Below are 18,889 nucleotides of genomic sequence, written 5' to 3'. Positions count from 1 at the left end.
AGCAAATAGCCCACAGTACTGCCTGTGAAATAGTGAAGGAGGGCATTTCTGTATTCCATGACCTTTTTGGGGGTTAAGAATGGGTTTATATGATTTCTCATTTTTGTAGTTTTTATTTATTCTATCAGTCTTTAACAAATGTTTATTGCTGCAATTTTTCAGTGTATCATTGTTTTACTGCCCTTGTAGTACTGGAATTTAGTTGGAAGAATAAAACATTTACTTCTAATTTGTTTGTTTTTAATATGCAGGTGGAACTTTTGCTGTGTATGAATAAACTTAAATGAGTGTTTAAATGAAAACTTTATTTACTAGCAATAGTGGGTGGGTCAGAATTTTAGATCAGGAGAAAGGTGGATTTCTCACAGGTGATTGATCTTCAGAGGCGAAGAAATCTTCCTTAGATTTTGCTGTATTGTTTCCTGTTGTGGGAAGCATGTTTGGTACAGAACTGTCAGGAAACTGCTGCTTTAACTTGCTGCAGCTGACTCAAGCGTTGAACTCGCCCTTCAGATTTAAGTGACACATCAAAGGGAAGCTGTTCACAAGGTAGAGCAGGTGCTTATGCCACAAGCTGGAACTACACAGGTATTGGAAGAACTAAAGGTGTGTAATCCTTGTGTTCAGGGTCAAGGAGTTTGTTGTTGGATGCATTCAGCTTAGACAGTGCTGGCTGCTGCTGGCTGCGCTGTTCTGAGCCTCCGTGAGAATTACTGAAAAGTTACTTAAAAGTATCTGAGAAGTCCAGATCTGTGTGCTGTAGGGTGGAAGTATTGCTTACCAGATGCCTTGGGGTGTCTGCTTTGGGAACTTCAAAGTAATCCTTTTGATTATAAATTGTTGCCGCCTTTAACTTACTGTCAGCTTCTGTTTAAGTGGATGTCTGTTGTGTGGTAGATCTTTGTACCGTTTCAGATAAACAGAAGAGTTTTAGTTGAAATGTAATTGAAATTTCAGCTGGTAGATACATGCATTAATTGGGTTGCACTAGTGCTTATCCTTTAAGAGAAGCCTTGTTATGAGCTGTAGTTCTTAGTGAATTTATTCACTTAGTGAGATTACAGATCCAGAATTAGGCACATCACAACAGTATTAGAGAATTTTCTGCTGACTTTCCTGAAACCTGTCTTACCTAAGTATTTGGATTCTTTTTACTAGATTTTCATTATCTCAGAAATGGGAAATCTCTGAGAGTACCCTCTCAGGTCTTGTTACTGCAGATAAAACCAGAATTATTGAGGGCTGTAACTTCTGTTGTCTGCCTCTCTGTCCCTCTCCTTCCTGCTCCTCAGTTTTTGACCTCCTATTGTTAGCTTGCCTAGGGTAGGAAAACCACTGCTGCTAAGTGGACCATTACCCAAATTCCAGCATCCTGATACATTTCCTGTACGTTGTGTGTTCTGGAAGGTCCTTGTTCTGACTTGATAGAAATGTGTGTGCCTAACTGGTATTTGGAGATAGAATTAAGATACCAACTATTGTGATTGTCTCTGCATCTCAGCTTATCTTTTCCTTTGGGATATTAAGAGTTATTATAAATAAGACGTGATGTCATGTTAGCACCCAGCCACTCCTGTGCTGCTCCAAATAAATGCCTAATAAGCAGTCTTCTGGCAGATTAAATATAATGCCAGCATGGGTGCTTACACATCACAGTGGAATGCTTGGTTTGTGCCCCTTTTGGAAACAAGGTTGCGTTCTTAAAAATTTTTCATTTTTTAACCTGCTGCTTGTTCTGTCTTGGACTTGGAACTGGCTCCTTTTTCTGATCTCAGTGCCAGTAGCTGATGTGATGAATAGCACATGAAAGGCTTGATCTAACAGGTGACTTATTCTTCAGCAGCAAAATGGTTGGCTGCTCAATAACTGTTGAGAAAATGAGGAAAATTGAGCAGCAGGCTGATGCTTAAAAATAATCCTGCTTTGAGAAGCCTTTCCAAAGGCTTTCAAGTAAAGTAGAAATGGGTAAGATTCAATAACTACATTTTGTGGTAGCCACATTTAAAATGATTTTGCAATTTTTATGTAACTGCAGTCTATCCAAAAGCAAAGCAAGCTGAGGACAGTTAAATTGCAGCTTAATCATGTGAAACCAAAGGTCTCGGTTAACCTGTTTTTAAGGTAGTAGTGATGGTAAATTATTTTCAAGCAAGTCTCCATTACTGTGTACTTAAAAAGCAGCATTGTACATCCCAACTGTGTGTTGATTTTTATTTCCTGATGTGAAGGCATAGAGCTGTGAGATTATTCTGACTTTTTCAAGGTTGAAAAGGAAGGATAATCAAGTGTTCTTGTGTGCTGTGATGCTTAAATTCTGCCTGTGTACTCTTGAACTGCAAGACCACTAGCAGATTCTGGTTAGAAACTGTTGTGGAAACTGAGATGCAGAGATGATCACAATGGCTGGTATCTTAATTCTACTCTTATCTCCAGTTATCAGTTAGGCATACACATTTCTGAGATGGGAAGTGGGAAGGATTTAGCTCTGATTCCATAGTGAGGAAGAAAAAAACCCAAGGCTGATAAAGTATTAAGAGTTTATTGTTGTGAACCAGTGACCTTTGTCTTGGAAGCTGTTCTCTTGAGATGATAAATGTGAGAATTAATGTTTGGTTTTTTACAGGGCACCTGGCTTATTCTGATATTTTACTGCTCTTGCAGGCTCAAAGATAAAAGAAAAATTACCATGTTTGTGTTTGAAACCAGTGGTGCAGTACTGGAAAGAGGTGTAAAGAACAGCATCTGTAAGAGAGAAACAATGGTAACCTATTCAAAGCACTTTACTTCTAGGTCTGATTTTTGGCACTAGTTTTGCTGAAAGATGTGGCTGCTGCAGAATACAACATGTCAGTTCTGGGGCTTTGCACTATTACCATTTCAGAGCCAGTGCCGCAACTCAAACATTGGTATTTTGCCTTTTTTTTTTTTTTTTATTTTTGTCCTCTTTACTTCAAATGAACACTGCAGACAGGTGGTTTTCTGGAGTATCTGCAGAACATGTTATTACTGTGCGGACAGATGTAGAAGCTAACATTTTAAAATTACATGTATATTTGCAGTTGAAATCTCCTGTATGTGTATTTCGGCTACAGAATGTGAGGGCAAGTTTGGAACTTGTCTCCTCATATGATTTATTTCACTACTTTTTGTTGTACAAATGTAAAAGGTGTCTTGTACAGCCAGGTTCTCTGCAAACAGAAAGCCTGATGTTACTGGAGCCCCCGTATTTCATTAAAGGAGGAAAAGCACTGGGTGCTTTTTCATTGCTGTAGTGTTTGCCATTACTGATGCTGGTTCAGAATTTATTGATGTTAAGCTCTTCCCAGACAGCTGGGGCTCTGACCACGAAGTCCAGCCTCTGCAGAAAGGCAAACTGAATGTCATTTATGACCAATTTTATTTAGTTTGTTTTCAACTCCCCAACCTTCCTGCCCTCTTTGCTCAAGAAAATGAAATTACACACATACTTCCTACATAATTCAAGTATTTCCCCTTTACGCATCGTACAGGCTGAAGTGTAAAGTACTAAATTAAAGATTTGACCCCAAGAAACTATAGATAGCATTGCAAATGTGTGACTTCATGCTTCAACACTTGTTATTAGTTAAAAGGAAGAAATCAGACATTAACTTATTTTCTTCTGGTTAATGTCCTGTTGCCTGGTGCCAAGAGTTACACACTGTTGAGACTTGCTTCTCTTTATTTCCAAATATTTGACCTTCCAAAAGTGTGGAAGTTGGATGGTGTGGGCCTATCTGGACAGGTGTGAGCTGAGGGGAGGTGCAGCTGCGGGCAGGTAGAAGGTGGAGCTGCACAGAGCACTTGGCTCCATGTCCTCTTGCTGATTGGTGAGACATTTGGCTGTTTTGCTGCTCTCTTCCCTTTGTCGAGTGCATTTCAAGATAAATGGGTGGAGGAGAACTATTCAGCAATCCCCTCCTGAAATTTCTCGCTTCCTACAAAGATCACTAGGATATCAGTCCCCGCTGCTTACCCTCTGCAGTGAAGAACAGTCGAGTTTGTTACCCCTGTGTCTTGATAGAAGAAACTTTTACAGCTGCTCCCCTGTGATCTTAGCTCTTGCTCTTGAGTTTTCATTACATTTCTCAAGCTGTACGTTTAGGCAGTGTAAAGGCTGATAAACTGCTCATCGTCCTCAGCCCCTTAATTTGCCTGGCCACATTTAGAACGGGGCCCTCCCTTAAGTACAGCAGGAAGTGTTACTGTGTCCCTGCAATTACAGCAATTGGAGAATACATAACTCACTCCCCTTTCCCAGGGTGTTTAAAACCAGCCTAACCCATCTTCTATACTTTACTGGGTAAACAGCCTCGTAAGTTACAGGCTCTTCTAAGAGGACTTGCCCCCCTCCTAGTATGGATCTGGTTTATGCAAGTGATTCAATCTTCAGAGCTCCAGGCTATCATTTTCAGTTGTTCTGAGTAGGCTGACGTGCCAGTGCAACTAAGTGGGAGCATCTGGATTCCAGTGATGGCTAAACACATGCATGAAGAGCAAGTTAAATGCTTCAAATAGAAGGGAAGGCTGTAATAGCCTCTCAGTCAACTGAGGAAGTCTGGGAACTTTTTGGAGGTAAATACAGTATTTTACATTAAATTTAATTGCAGTTGCTTCCAAGTAGGCTGAGGAACAAAGTCTAAGCACTTTTCTCTAACTGCAGCCCTTTCCTAGGTGATAAGACTGACTGGGAGTCTCCACCCATACTGCTGAGATGCATGTGTTGCGGCCCTTGGGACAGTTTATCAATGTGTAGTACAGGTGCACGTGTTCTGGAGTGGAACACAGCTTTTTCCCTTTGGTGTCTAAGGCTTTTTTCAATGGTTAGAAAACATGGGACACTGATGTTGGCATAAATACATTTTCTCCCCAAACAGAGTCTGAAGGAAGATGAAGCTCAGTGCAGGAAGATCTGCAGTGTAGCTTTCAGTGCCAGAGAAGAAAGCCTGGACTGGTGAGGACATGCCCATGTTACTCTGATACTTGGAATCAGGTGCAGGTTTTTCTTAACCTCGGCTTCCCTGGGCAGCAGAACTCCAGCAGCGACCCTGGTTTTCCAGCACTCTGGCACAGCACTTATTTGTGGCTTTTGTTGCAGTGTCAGGCACACATCTGTGACTTAACGTCAGACACAGATCAGAAGCTCTTTGGGCTTTCCTGATGAAATCCAAGGCAGCTGTGAGCCCACTCTAGCCCCATTCCTACAGGGAGCAGAGGACTAGTAACCTGTACTTAGGTGCAGGCACTGCTTTGTGCTGGTGGAAGTTCCGAGGGTACATCCTGGGCTTGCGTACTGTGCAGGACCAAGTCGCTGATGAGGCCGACTGAAGATCTGTCAGACAAGCGGTGCTTTAACACTGTCAGCCAATAGTTGTTATTTTCACACAGCCATTTCCTTTGCTTGTGTACAGTACAAATCCTCAAGAAAGAGAAAAATTACAGTGTGTGTTTTATGTGGATTTTACTGCCTTCCTTCAATGTGCACGAGTGCCATGTTCTCATTTGCTCTATGCTGATGCAAGTTCCCCTGACAGCAAAAGTCAGCCAGCGCTCATCAACTTCACTAGAAAAAGGGAATGATTTTAAACGGTTTGCTTTTGCTCTTCTCAAAGAGCAAAAATTTGTATCTTCAAAATTATTCTGTCCCTTTCTCCTCCTCAGGAAGGTTCCAGGGAGTTACGGCCACTTTCAGGTTTGAAGAATATGCAGCAGAGGCTGAATATGGAAGCTACTGTCCTTTTTACCATACTGGTATTATTTATTTTTAAAGCTCTAGTTTGAGGCTTTGGAAGGCATTTTATGGTGATGACTCAAATCCTATCAGCTTATAAAAAAGTTAATACTGCTTCATTGCTTCTGTAGCTTGCCCAGCCAGTGCTGTCCTTTTGGCTTGCTAGCCTGAGTTATATCAGTATAGCGTTAAATATCACACATGAAAGAAGATTAAAACTGGCACAACAATGCAGTACTTGGCACACGAGCGTTACCAGGGCAGTACATTACCAAGGCAGGCTGAGTATTAAACCAACACTGCTATTCAAGTCTATTCAGGCACTCAGAATGTATCTCACAACCTTCAGTCAGCGTCGACTTTGACTCAGTTTGCCAAGTTAGTGAGGACTAGTTTAGTGGGAACAGCCATTGCACAATGTTCTAGAGAACAGGTTTATTAAGATCTCAGTGGCACATTAACAGCCTCCCCATGTCAACCTTGCCACGTGATCGGCTTTCTGCTTGCTGGGCTTTATGAAGCCTAAGAGTTCCAGTTCAGAAACTGCTCGAATAAAACGAGCACTGGACATTTCAGTGAAGGAAACCAAGTACACCTTTTATGACACACATTGATGGAGACACAGTTCTCTCAAGGAGGGGAAGATTTCTAAGTCACAGTGAGCACAGATTACAGAAAACTAAAATGGAAAATGAGGGCAAAGCGTGATTTGCCCACAGAAGCATGACTGTTTACTTGAACTAGTATTTCTTTTGCTACATGAATGCAATGTGGCAATGACAGAAAAAAACCCCTTTCCCCGCTGCTAAGAGAAGCTTAAAGCCTACAAAGATACTCATTATGTAGCCTCTCGGAAGAAAAAAATATATATACTTCCATGTCCCCTGACAAGCAAATGTGAAGACATTAAGAGATTGGCTTTGTGAGCTTTCATTAAACAGCATCACCTCTCTTTACTCGCTAGTCACACCTTTCTTGCTGCCTTCCAGACACGCAGCTACATACCCTTGAGTTAAAGAATTTAGTTTTGTGTTAGTTCCCAATGGAGCTAGTAAAAAAATGGAAAGTGTTTATACTAAAGGAAAGCCAAGTGTAGTGTTAGAGCATATAAATATTCTTCCTGTAGTTAAGCCTCCTTTTGTTCAACTGGTCCTGTCTTCTCCGTGGCAGCACTACTGTTGTAGCCGTAAGTTTTGGTTCTAATGCTGATCCTTTAAAGATCTGCAGACCTCACTTGAAAATCAGGACAAAGTGAGAAGCAGAATGGATGTTTTGTGGGAACTAAAATTCTCAACTCTAAGGTAGTAGCAACTTAAAAGGAGAATAAAATGTGTCATGGTACAACTGGAGTTGGAAAAAAAACCAACCAACCAAAGGCCAAAGTAAGCAACTAGAATGCATAGCTTCTACAAAATACTATTTTTGGAAGCATTTCCTGTGCTAATGCTTGCATCTTCCTCATAATATACTACTATCCCTATTTCTCCACCTGCTCTCTAGGTCACAGCTACCCTGTCATCTGTAATGCTCTTCCCTGTACAGCAGCTGTACCAACTCTCAGATGATTTAACCGACTTCAATAGCTTCATCTTGCTTAAAGACTGCTGGTTCTGTTTCAGACCCAAGCGGCTCCTACAGACAAGAGCTGCTCTCTTAACTTTGCCACCCCCATCCCAGCTATTTCAGTCCATCTATTTATGTGACGTTTTCAGTACATTAAGACTGTTTGAACTAGTCATGTTATTTTTCTGGAATTGGTTATTAGTGCATGTGAACCGTATTTTAAAAATCCTGGTTTGTTATTCCTGTAAGCATTTGAATGTAAAACGTGAGAGAAATGAGAAAGGATACTGGATAACATCATCCACCTGGTCTGAGGAAGCTGCATCTGCATTTGGTCCCTCAGCTCCCGTCACCACAGTTGAGAAAGCCTAGAAAGGGAAAAGCGGCACAGATTGTAACACATTTCATAGACAGAGCTGCATATAAAATAATGGAGCTCTGAGCTGATGACTGTGGCTCAGGAGGAGTGAGATCCTGGAACTCCGCGAGAATGTCAGTTCAGCAGCAATGGAAAGAGTGAGCAAGGTTATATATCACCATGGCAGGAATACAGGATGAAAGACATCACTCTATGAACTCGTGCATCTGCATTTTAAATCCCAATACAATTCTGGTTCCTGACTCATTCTCAGAAAATACAGAGAACCAAAAAAATGTTCTCAAAGCAAGAGTACTTAAATGTTCTGGAAAAATGAAGAAGCGTAGTTGTCTGTGAAGAAATTTTTAGAATTGAGGGATAGCAAGAGGCTGGGTAGGGGTCTTCACTTTTATTTACAATAGAAAACAAGGCAGCAGCAAACAAAACATAACAAGTAAAAGGAATGTCCTCAGCACTGCGTGTGGTTAAGCTACAGAATTTCTTGCCAAAGGATGCTGCAGGTGCTGAGAAGCTGTATTGCTAAGGTAATCCAGGTATGCTTGTGAAATACAGAGGAAACATTCCAGCTGAGGAAACTTCAGAGCTAAAACGTGATTGTTAGCTAGGCAGTACTTCCAAAATGTATTACATTAACTTATGTTCTCTTCCTATTCTGTCTTTGCTTTTGGTCACATTATGAGACAGGGTATCCAAGCTAGAAGAACCTCTGTGCTTCCCCACATTATTCTCTTCAAAAACCCTGCATTCGCCAAGCGGTAGCACTTGCCTCTTGCTATAAAAACATCACAGGATACTTAAAAAACAAGGGGAGGAAGGGGGGAAGGTAGCTTTATGAAGCAGAAAATCTGATCAGTGCGGAGCATAAAATAGAAACAGAAGCAAAAGACTCTCATCACAGAGGAATAATGCTGGAAATAAATGATTCACAGTAGTCAGAGGAAGACTCTGTGGGCTGGAATCACAGTTACTGTGTGCTTGCATTGGAGGGACTAATGTATGCCATGATTTAAGCTGTCAAAAGGGGCACTAAAGAAAAGCAGACATGCAGCATAACAGTAAATCATAACACTGAAAGCACATAAGGGTGCTGTTGGCATTGTCACATACCTCTAACCAATCAGAGAGATTAATCAGTCTGCCACACTCCAAATGAAGCTTATACACAATGCATATGTCGGGGGCTTTATTAGAAATGCTTCCTCCGTCACTTTTCAAAGCCTGATTCTGATAAGAAAAAATGAAAGCTGTAACTTCGATCAGTTTTTAGTCTTGAACATCTGTAGGACTAGATAGAACATTATTTCTGGAAATTCACATAGTAAGTATTTTATCAAATGTCTTCTGATCGCGTGTTTAATGGCAGGTTGATGGCACAAAGAAAAAAAAAAAAACTAACACAAGAAAATATACATTAAAAGCCCCACAAAACCAACACTTAGGGTACTTCACTCCTGGTGTTTCTTCTACAGTTCTGTACACTTAATCGCTCATTACAGACTACATTCATAAAGGCTATTCATAAAGGCTTGTGGTGGTAGGATGAGGGGGAACGGGTATAAACTGGAGAGGGGCAGATTTAGACTAGACATTAGGAAGAATTTCTTCAGCAGGAGAGTGGTGAGGCACTGGAACAAGTTGCCAAGGGAAGTTGTGGCTGCCCCGTCCCTGGAGGTGTTCAAGGCCAGGTTGGATGGGGCCCTGGGCAGCCTGGTCTGGTGGGATGTCCCCACTCATGGCAGGCAGGTTGTAACTAGAAGATCTTTAAAGCCCCTTCCAACCCAAACCATTCTATGATTCTACATATCTGATTAGGCTTTCCCCCGATTCTTCTGCTAGTTCTGTTTACATACTAGAGAGAAATACTCTGTTCTGTGGATTCAGGAAAAGAAAGCTGTCAGGATTTGCCTCAGACATTTTGCCTCTATGTAGAAAAGGTAAAAAGTGTCCCTTCCCCATCCCTCCAAAAGGAAAGGAAATCCGAGTACAGATCTATCAGATGCACTAAAAAGCAAAATTGCTTCTCCCATCTCAGAGTTTTATCTTTGAAATGTAACAATCATTTATCTGCCTTGAAACTCAGCACTTACAAAGGCAAAAGTCTGATTTCTCACAAATTATTCTATAGGTCAGGAAATTCAGGTCATCAGCACTGAACCATTCATGTGAGAAGTAAAAAAGCCACTTGAGCCAGAAGCAAAAGTCTCTGTACAGCTGCAGAAATTCACAACATTTCATACAATTTTTTTTCCAGTTTTTACTCCACGTGCTCTAAGGTAGCAGCTCTTGTAGCAGAAAAAAACCCCACTGATCATTCCTTTCAGGTCATAGAAATTTTTACTGAAGTGCTTTTATGTGCTAGGAAAATAAGCAAGTTACTTTTTGGAAATTTATGAAGACCTAGCAAGGATACCATACAAATAGATACCTCTCAATATAGGAAAGAAGGTTGAGCAAAAAATATAACTTTGCTCAAAAACCTCTACCTTACCTCTCACAGATCTCAATCCCTGCAATTTGTGAGACTGAGTCAGTTTGGACTCTAGCATTTATGAGGCATTTCACAATTTCCAGAAAGCCTAGCAATTCTCAAGTTTATTTATTCTGTAGAAGGAACAGAAAAGCTGCAGACATGAGATTAATGTCTCTCAGTTCAGTCCAGATGGTCTCCAGATAAATTCAGAGTAACATGGCTAAACCCTCACAATGGCACAATCCAGACATTATTTTACCAGACTGCAAAGCAGGAGCCTACCACAAGAGTTTCAAGTGTGACTGTGTTACTAACGGGCAGAGGTGAAGTTACACCTTCTGGCTGATCTGGTGGCTCATCACTGCCCAGAAGGATAACCCTAAGCCGTTCTCTTTTCCCCTCTGTTACTTCACCCAACTCTACGGCTTCCAACCACTCCCCCCATGTGCCAACTCTGGCATTGCTGGGTATTTTGCACTGATTTTCTAATCTTAACGCCAGAGCAGATATCACAACCAGGAGAGAATGTGCCATCCTGGAACAAGTTCATCTGTAGAAATGAATATCTAGCCAGACCCCACATGAGTGCCAGGAGTGATCCAGGAAAGATACAACTGACCAGCACTGCAGGATCTCTGCCAGCACGTGGAAGAGCTCAACCTCGTGTGTTATAAGTAGGCCAAGCCTTTAGAGCAAAGCAGGAGAGAGCTACAGCTGCGTGCAGGGAAACCTCAGCTTCCTGAGGCAGCAGCACATGCATTGTCCCCGAGAGGAAATAGCTCGATTGAGAAGCAGGAAGCTGCCCTACAACGAACAGCCAGTTGTGAAACCACCCGTACCGCACAGAGCTGCTGTTTCAGAAAGAGGAGAGTAGGGGAGCGGGAGCTCCCCAGAACACTGCTGGTGAGGGCTTTCTCTTGCGTGACCCTGGCCCCAGAGGCAAGACAGAGGACAGACTTGTCCCTTGCTCGGAAATCAATGTTACTGTCTTTCCCAAGGACCGAATGCTAGTATCCCCTTTTCCCTGATACAGGAGCTTAATTGCAACTCAAGGATTTTGTTTCATAGCAGTCGAAGTATATCCATGGGTAACAGGGCTCATTCTTTGAGATCAGTGTGAAACATCACCCTTCTTACCCAAGGTCAAGAACAAAACTTGCAAGACCGTCTAAATCCTAGGAAGACCCAAGATCAGATTTCCTTGTGCTGACACAATACTAAGCAGTGCCTTGCTGGTATTCCAAGATACAACTTGTTGGATTTTCCAGAGATCAGTGAAAACTGAATTACGCTTTTTGGTAGTGGGTTGGTTTTTTTTTTTTAGTATATGATCCTTCGTTTACATTTTGCCAAATAAATAACAGGACTAGATTCTTGTAAGAAATGCATCACATATTAATCATTTGCTGGTACTCTGCTGAAGCAGATCCCTTTCTGTCCTAGCCTTCTGGAAGTAACAGCTGTAGAGAACTTTGCTCTGGTCATGGCCCAGGAAAGTACAAGCCATGCAGAAGTCATGGATACAGTTAAGAAAAAATATTTCCTTGACTCACATGGATTAAAATGCTAAGCAAGGTACTCGGCCAATACCACTGCTGTTAGAAACTATGCCAAACCTTCACAATCTACTCAAGAAAACATCAGAAATATGTTGAAGTAAGTTAAATAAAAGAACAAAGTGCAGGACAACAGAGGACTTTAAATCCTGTGAGCTCATCAAAGAGAATATTTATTAAACACCTCAGCAGCTAGACTCTGCTAGCTCTCCTAATCTATATTTTTACAGTTTTTCTAAAAATATAAATTACTGAGGTTCATATTAAGTACCTACTAGGGCTCACTTGCTAACTACTGTTTTCACAAATAAGCTCTTTAAGTGGTTTTAGAAGTAACTCCTGCACTCAGCAAAACTGACAACCCTCATCCACATTGAGGCACAGTGCCCACAAACCCAATACGAACGAGGCTGTGGATTTTAAAGACTGATTTTTATCAAGTATGGTTCCCAGTAAATATTAGCTTTGACTCAAGCAATATATAATCACTCGTATACAGCTACAACCAATGTTTTCTTCAAAACTGTAATCGCAGTTGTAAACCAACTGTTAGGGCATGAGGACTACAAACAGCCTCTATAATCAAGGACAAAAAGAAACTTATGTTCACTGCCTTTCCAAAACCTGCTCAAGTCCTTTCTTTCCGTGATCCTGTGAATTTGATTTATAAAAGCAAAAAAGGGGCTGCTTTTCTTCGCTAGAGAAGGGCAAGGTTAACTCACAGAATCAATGACAATCCTTTTCTTGGACTTTGCAAAGGTAGGATGTCAATACACAACAGATATTAAAAATAAACATAAAAAGAAAAACAAAGAACTCCTTTCAATATGCTGTACTCGAGCTATTGTTAATGTCATCACTCCACCTGAACAGAACCTCCACCCTACAGCAAGTCTAAGCACCAGCCCTGTAAAGAAAGTCTGTGGACAGAGCCACAGATACGGTGTTTTTCCCCCCAGTCATCCCATTGTCATGGAGGACAAAATGACTTTTTTGCTACACCTACAGGAGAAAGGAAAGATCATGACTAGAACAGGCTCTGGGAAATGGATTCCCTGTATAAAATGCTTTCTTTATTTCAGTCAGACAAGATTCCCTGGCATTTTGTTTCCAGTTGCTTATCAGCACTAACTTGGTTCTCTGCAAAATAACTGAATGAGTGCCAAGCTTCATGAAACAGCAAAACTAAGCTTTACATCATCCTCATGTGCAGCCTTCAGAAACTACTCCAGCACCACTAAAAATCACTTGTTTCTTACCTCCAGGTAGCAGTATGGATTATTTAAAGCTGTATGAAGTGCAATCCTAGGGGCAGCATTCAAGTGCTCACGGAGAACGCTGGCTGTGTTGAAATACATTATCTCATGCAGAGTCTTGTGGTCTGCAGGAACAAGGTAATTCCTGAAAAAGCAACATGAGGTATGGGGGAAAGAGGGGAGATACAAGCTTTACCTAAAGGTAAAGAATTCTACTGCAGTCAGGCACTACAAGACTGTGTTCCCCCAAAGTACTAACAAATCTCCGAAAAAAACATGATTAACAGCGCTGAAATCAACTTTTAAGCGAGAAATTCAGTTATTATCAACACTACATGTAATGGATTTAGTGTAGAACTCTAGCTGGGCCACTGACAAATTAAAAGCTAAGGCAGCAGCCGAAACGCTAACACCAGTCACGTACTCTACTCCACAGATCTTGCTTATCCATCTCGAGGCCTCCTGATGAGTCTTTACTCATCACTAGCTTCACACTTGAAGCTTTTTTCTTGGCACAGTCATACTTCTGTTAACTTCTCTGCCTCCCCCTCCCAAGGCTCTATAATTAACAAGTGCCTTCATCTCTTCCCCCAGCCCAAGCCCTTCACATTTATTTTGCTACAAAGCTGCCTCCAAACCCCTATCTGCTACGCCTAACTCAACAGAACAGTTCCCAAAATGGACAGGATGTCACACTTGACATCTGTACAGTTTCATAAGTAGGAAAGATAAGCAAAATTAGGGTGAAAAACTTGACTTTATTTTGCCACATATATACAGTCCTCCCCTCAACTTTTTTCTGTATCCAAAATAAGTTGGTCAATTCCAGTGCCAATTACTTCTACTGATCTATGGAAAATAGATTTTTTTAAAAATATTACTTTTAGAGTCCTTGTCAAAGAAAGAGTAGGAAGGGAAAGAAAAAGTGCTTCAATACCACAGGGACCGAGACACAATCTTGACAAGATTAACACATTATCATGTTAGAGAAATTTCTGTTGCAATTTATGGTGCAAATTAATGCAGGAATTTGAAATGGGAAAGCTCACCTTACAAGACTGTCTATATAGTCAACAAGTTCAAACCGAAGCACTTCAAACTTTGTCAGTTTCTTAGACCGCCTGGATTCCTTCAACTCCAACAAACTCTTTAAAAAAAAAAAATCAGTGCATAAACATACGTGGAGGTAGCTCCACATGGATTGTGTTCTCTGGAGAACTGCATGTTTAACAGGGATAATTTATTTTCAATGGTCTGTCTTCATCGATGATGTCTGAAAGTGTGATTGTGAAGTTATTTTTATTTAGGCCAGCGTATTCAGTTCTCAGACTGGTAGAAGTTTGAGAAATTCAAAGAAATGTGTGTTAGGCAGAATATGTAATTTACAGGTTAAATAAGAAGAGACCCCCTAATCTGGATTTTTAAATCCTAGTTTATGACAGACATTTTCTACAATTCTCTATGCATCAGGTGGGTCTGACATACATAGTCAGTACTTATTCACTCATTTTAAGAAGAGTTACTTACACACAACCTTCCCTCAGGCCTCCAGCAAGCGTGGAAGAACTAACCACAGACAAATACATCTTAAAAGATTCAGTTAAGGAACTAGTCAGTAAAGCCTATGCAGGCCAAACCTTTTGAAGATGATAAAGGTCTGTCTTCTTCTGGAGCTCCTTTTGTGATGATACAGACACATCCCGCTCTTGGAAAGCTTCTCCTAGTAGAACAAAACTGATGTTTGGTATGTTGGGTAAACTTTTCCTGACTTCCTATACAAACCCAGCTATCCGAGACATGTTCAGTTACTTCTTCTTATAGACCCAAACACAGGCAGCTTTTGAGACTGTTAACAGAGGAGTCTGCAGTGCAGCTTAACCAACAGGAATTAAGTAATCGAAGCAATTCAGCCCTGAGCAAAGATCCATCACAAGTCTTGCACATCACTCCAATTCTGCATATGTCATTCCAGCTCATACTCTCAACGTATCTAAACTGGACAGATTAGTTCTAGAAATTACTGCTGTTTTATTAGTGTTCAAAAAGGCACACACTACTTGTTTTTTCCTTCTTGTGCAAGATAACACTACAAAATTAAGTTGTCCCTACTTGACCCAGAAACTGTAACTAGACCAGCAAAGCATGGTAAGATAATTGTTGTCCAGTTTTATTGTCAGCTTAATATATAAGAACATTTTGTTTTCATAGCCATGTAGTTTATTGATCAATTGTACCAATAATTACTAGTTTTTAGGTAAAAACAAAGAAGCAAAAACTCCCAAAGCACCATCAATGCCAGGCTGAGTGACAATCAAAATCAAAACATAGCTGCATTTCTTGCCTTAACTTATGAAGAAGGTAATAAGACAGATTCTACTTACAAATCACACGTAAAGCTCCAGTCAGCAATAACAATCATGATATATAAAAGCTTTTTGGTGAACTACATAGGATGAGTTGGTGTTTTCCACTGCCCTGTGGACATTTGCATTTCTGTTGAAGACTTCAAAACAGAGAACTTCCTCTCTCCACTACTACACCAAAATATCTGGAGATATTTTTATCAAATAAGTTGAACATAAGTATATTCTATTTCATCAAGCTCTGTGTTTTTATTTTTTCTATTTCAGTCAGGAAGATGGACTTTACTATTGTTAAACCAGGACTATCCTCTCTCTCTAAAGGCTCTGTGGGAGGTTGGGTATATAACATTTCCGCCAGACTTCTGAAAACTCTTGCTGAAGATCAACACAATCAAAGAAGCATACAGGAAGAAGTCACCTAACTCAGCAACTTGTTCATGTAAAGTTTATCTTAACTTTCCCTTCTCACTTTCTCATTACAGTTTAAAACCACTTTGAAAACAAATGAAGATAATTCATGGATTGATTAGACCCTCTCTGATTTAAATACATCTTCAAACCTAACTGAAAATAAATACTGCCTTTTTGTTTTATAGATCTGCATGTCCCTGAATTCCCAAAGTTTTTCTTTTTTATTTATTCCTTCAAGGTGAAAACTCAACTACAAAAAAAGCCTTTTGCTTCAATTCTTTTTTTTTGGTCAAAGTAGATGAACCTTTAGGTTTTCCACCATAGTTCAGATACTTCAGCACTGGTATTTTCAGTGATATATATAGCTTTTTCAAAGTGATCACCTATTTCTCATACAACAGCCTGACTATTACTACATCTATCAAAAAATACATGGTATAGGCAAGAGCCAATTTTTCTAAACAAGCCTCAGTTAACCCTAAAGCATTATGTGACTACTGTAATTAATATTAGGCTGCATTTAGTGGCTCATTGCCTACTTGTCCAAATGCTGCACACTGATAATGAACTTCATTTAACATGCATAAAACAGACCAGATGAAGGGAATCATAAAGGAGCACTTCTCTGTAGTTCAGGGGAAGCAACGAAATTCCTATTCCAGAAGAATGCTGGAATACGTCATATTCCTCTTTCAGAAGGAATACAGCAGCTTCTGTTAAGCTGCCTCTGAAAGACGCAAGACTGCTATCCATCTGCCTTACTAAACTCTCAAGTATGTCCTCTACTATGAGCAACCAAATATATGGGCTTGACAAGTTAAAGCATGTCAGCAGAGCCCCACAACTGGCACTTGGTGTCCGAGCTCTTACATGAATTTAACTGGAGGTGCAGCTAAAAGAACTTCATATAAGTTTGGATTGAATACCATGTCATAAGGAAGTCTGCTCCTAATTACTTTTCAATATCTGTTTTTATTTGTTAAACGTTCTTAAATTATTGCTCAAAATATACATATGACAGCCTAGTGAGTAATGTTTGCTGATCTGTCCAATTTCTTCTCTTACATCCCTGTTCCATATTATAAAAAGCATGAATCACATACCAACAAAGAACAGAAACATTACCTAATTTTGTGCATGGATTTAAAAAAACAAGACTGAAAAATCTGACTGTTTGATACAATGACAAGATATCACCAGGGAAAATAATACCCTTTGGTCAGATTATAAAGCAGCTTTAATAAAATCTGCACTGGAACGTATGATGGTACACACCTACCTTCTAGTTTCTGAAACTGGGTCAAGAACTCCTTCAACTTCTCTACTGTCTTATCAAACTCCTTTCCAGAAGATGACATAAGAATTTCCACACATTGTTGAAGCATGGTTACCAAATCAGATTTATTCAACATCCTAAAAGACACAATTGTTGGCTGAGAAACACAGAATGATGAAACAGCTCTCAATGTTCTTAGTCGAAAAAAAAAATGTTAAAAAATAATTTTAAAAACTCCTTTTAAAAGAGAAAACCTCCAAGATTTCAAGCATTCAGTCTTGCAGCAAAGTCAATTTTATCCTTGCTGTCATTAACTGAAAGAAACAAATCAAGTTGGATAGATGTCCTTCACATTCTCCTGCAGAATTGAAAATAAAAGCTTTACTGGTATTCTACTTATTTCCTTGATTCAGAGCTATAAGTTTTGGAACCACGAGACAGATTTAAAAAAGAAAAGTTATGGCAGGGTTCGTAACTCATTCCCAAGAACAGTAAATTGAACAGTAAAAAACTCCCACATACTAGTATGTATCCACAAAATCCACTACTGTCTGTGATTCAGAATGATGCTCAAACAAATTCTGAATTGCCATTTTCTGTGTTTAATTCCTATAAGGCTAACCTTCACTAGAATCCTGAATCATTTAGGTTGGGAGGGACCTTTTGAGATCACCTAGTCTAACTTCCAGCCTAGCATTTATTTACTATTAATTATGTATTAAGGCATTTTATAAATGTCACCAAGCACTGCTCAGTCTCAGAATCTTCATTTAAAAGATATCAAAGCAACTTCTAGAAAATAACCCAGAATTACAGTCACTGCATCAAGCCAGTAGCATTACCCGTGCATGTAACTGTTTCTTGCAGCGCAGAGGATCCCATTGCTAACCACCCTGTTACTAGGAACTTTCCCAGCCTGATCTTGTGTTCTTGCTTTGTCTGATACAAAATAGAGGAGCTAATACAAAAATACAAAACAAAGATGCTTATAGTTTAAGGATTTAGAAGACAAAAACCCCCCACACAACTACACAAAAAAGGGTGCATGACAAAAGAATGAAATGATGGTGATCAGTGTGTCGGGCAGTGGGTCTCCATATCAACCCCTTAAACATGGACTAAGAGAGATTTAAGGAAGAATTTAGAAGAGTTTAGACTGGGGAAGCTTTATGGATGCCTGGAGGGACAATTGCAATTTGAGCTCTGCTTTCTAACCGGCAGTTGATGCTAAATGCTTATAAAGGCTAGAATTTGAAACTTCAGTTTATCTGATTCAGGGTCATAGATTTTTGCAACTCAGGTGTTTCCTTCAGATGCGCTTGTTTTGTACAGAAAAGCACCAGGAGTTAACAGAAAGGGTGACCTTGAGCACACAAAAGGCTACAAAATATTTTCAAACTGTCTTCTAGAATACAGTGTGTAAACAAGACAGCCTTCATACACATCAGAGAAAACACTGCAATAATAAACTACCTAGGATGGAGAGAGGATAAATGAAGAAAGGATAACCAGATTTGGAGATCTGTGATTGGGAAACAACAAATTTATTTTAGTACTATTATTCAAAAATAATTTGCAACTTCTAGAAAAACTCATTTACGACGACAACAACAGAATTACAGGGCCCAAAGAACAGGCAAAAGGATGGTTATCACCTATCAGGACACTAGTAAAGGATCCTTTTCAACCTTTTGGGCTTGAGATTACTGCAAGGTATGCCAAGTAGCAGAGAGCAGGGCTAAGATTCTAATTCAGTTAGGAGTTAGGCTTAAAGCAGAAAGGAAGATCTCAGATCATCCAAAGACAGTAAATAAATCTGACTCTAGAGACAAGTTATGAAAGACAAGATAGGAAGGATGGACGAAC

General features: G+C 40.0%; 1 protein-coding gene across 6 annotated transcripts in view; it reads right to left on the bottom strand.

Moving 5' to 3' along the window:
• Positions 1–45: 45 nt before the first annotated feature.
• ORC3 (origin recognition complex subunit 3) overlaps positions 46–18,889 on the bottom strand; it is a 50,765-nt gene continuing 31,921 nt past the window's right edge. For 5 of the 6 annotated variants that reach the window (XM_054064004.1, XM_054064007.1, XM_054064010.1 and 2 more), the window contains 8 exons: positions 17,027–17,160; positions 14,611–14,693; positions 14,023–14,120; positions 12,977–13,118; positions 8,799–8,915; positions 7,601–7,680; positions 3,995–4,111; positions 46–3,358 (listed from right to left, as the gene is read on the bottom strand). In XM_054064004.1, the coding sequence (XP_053919979.1) occupies positions 3,232–3,358; positions 3,995–4,111; positions 7,601–7,680; positions 8,799–8,915; positions 12,977–13,118; positions 14,023–14,120; positions 14,611–14,693; positions 17,027–17,160 (898 nt within the window). In that variant the 3' untranslated portion in view covers positions 46–3,231. The other variant, XM_054064005.1, reaches the window with a different exon arrangement.

The sequence above is a fragment of the Cuculus canorus genome, chromosome 3 (genome assembly GCF_017976375.1).
Source record: "Cuculus canorus isolate bCucCan1 chromosome 3, bCucCan1.pri, whole genome shotgun sequence".
Lineage (NCBI taxonomy): Eukaryota > Metazoa > Chordata > Aves > Cuculiformes > Cuculidae > Cuculus > Cuculus canorus.
The sequence above is the reverse complement of the archived record's forward strand: the minus strand, read 5'-3'. Positions and strand labels throughout refer to the sequence as shown.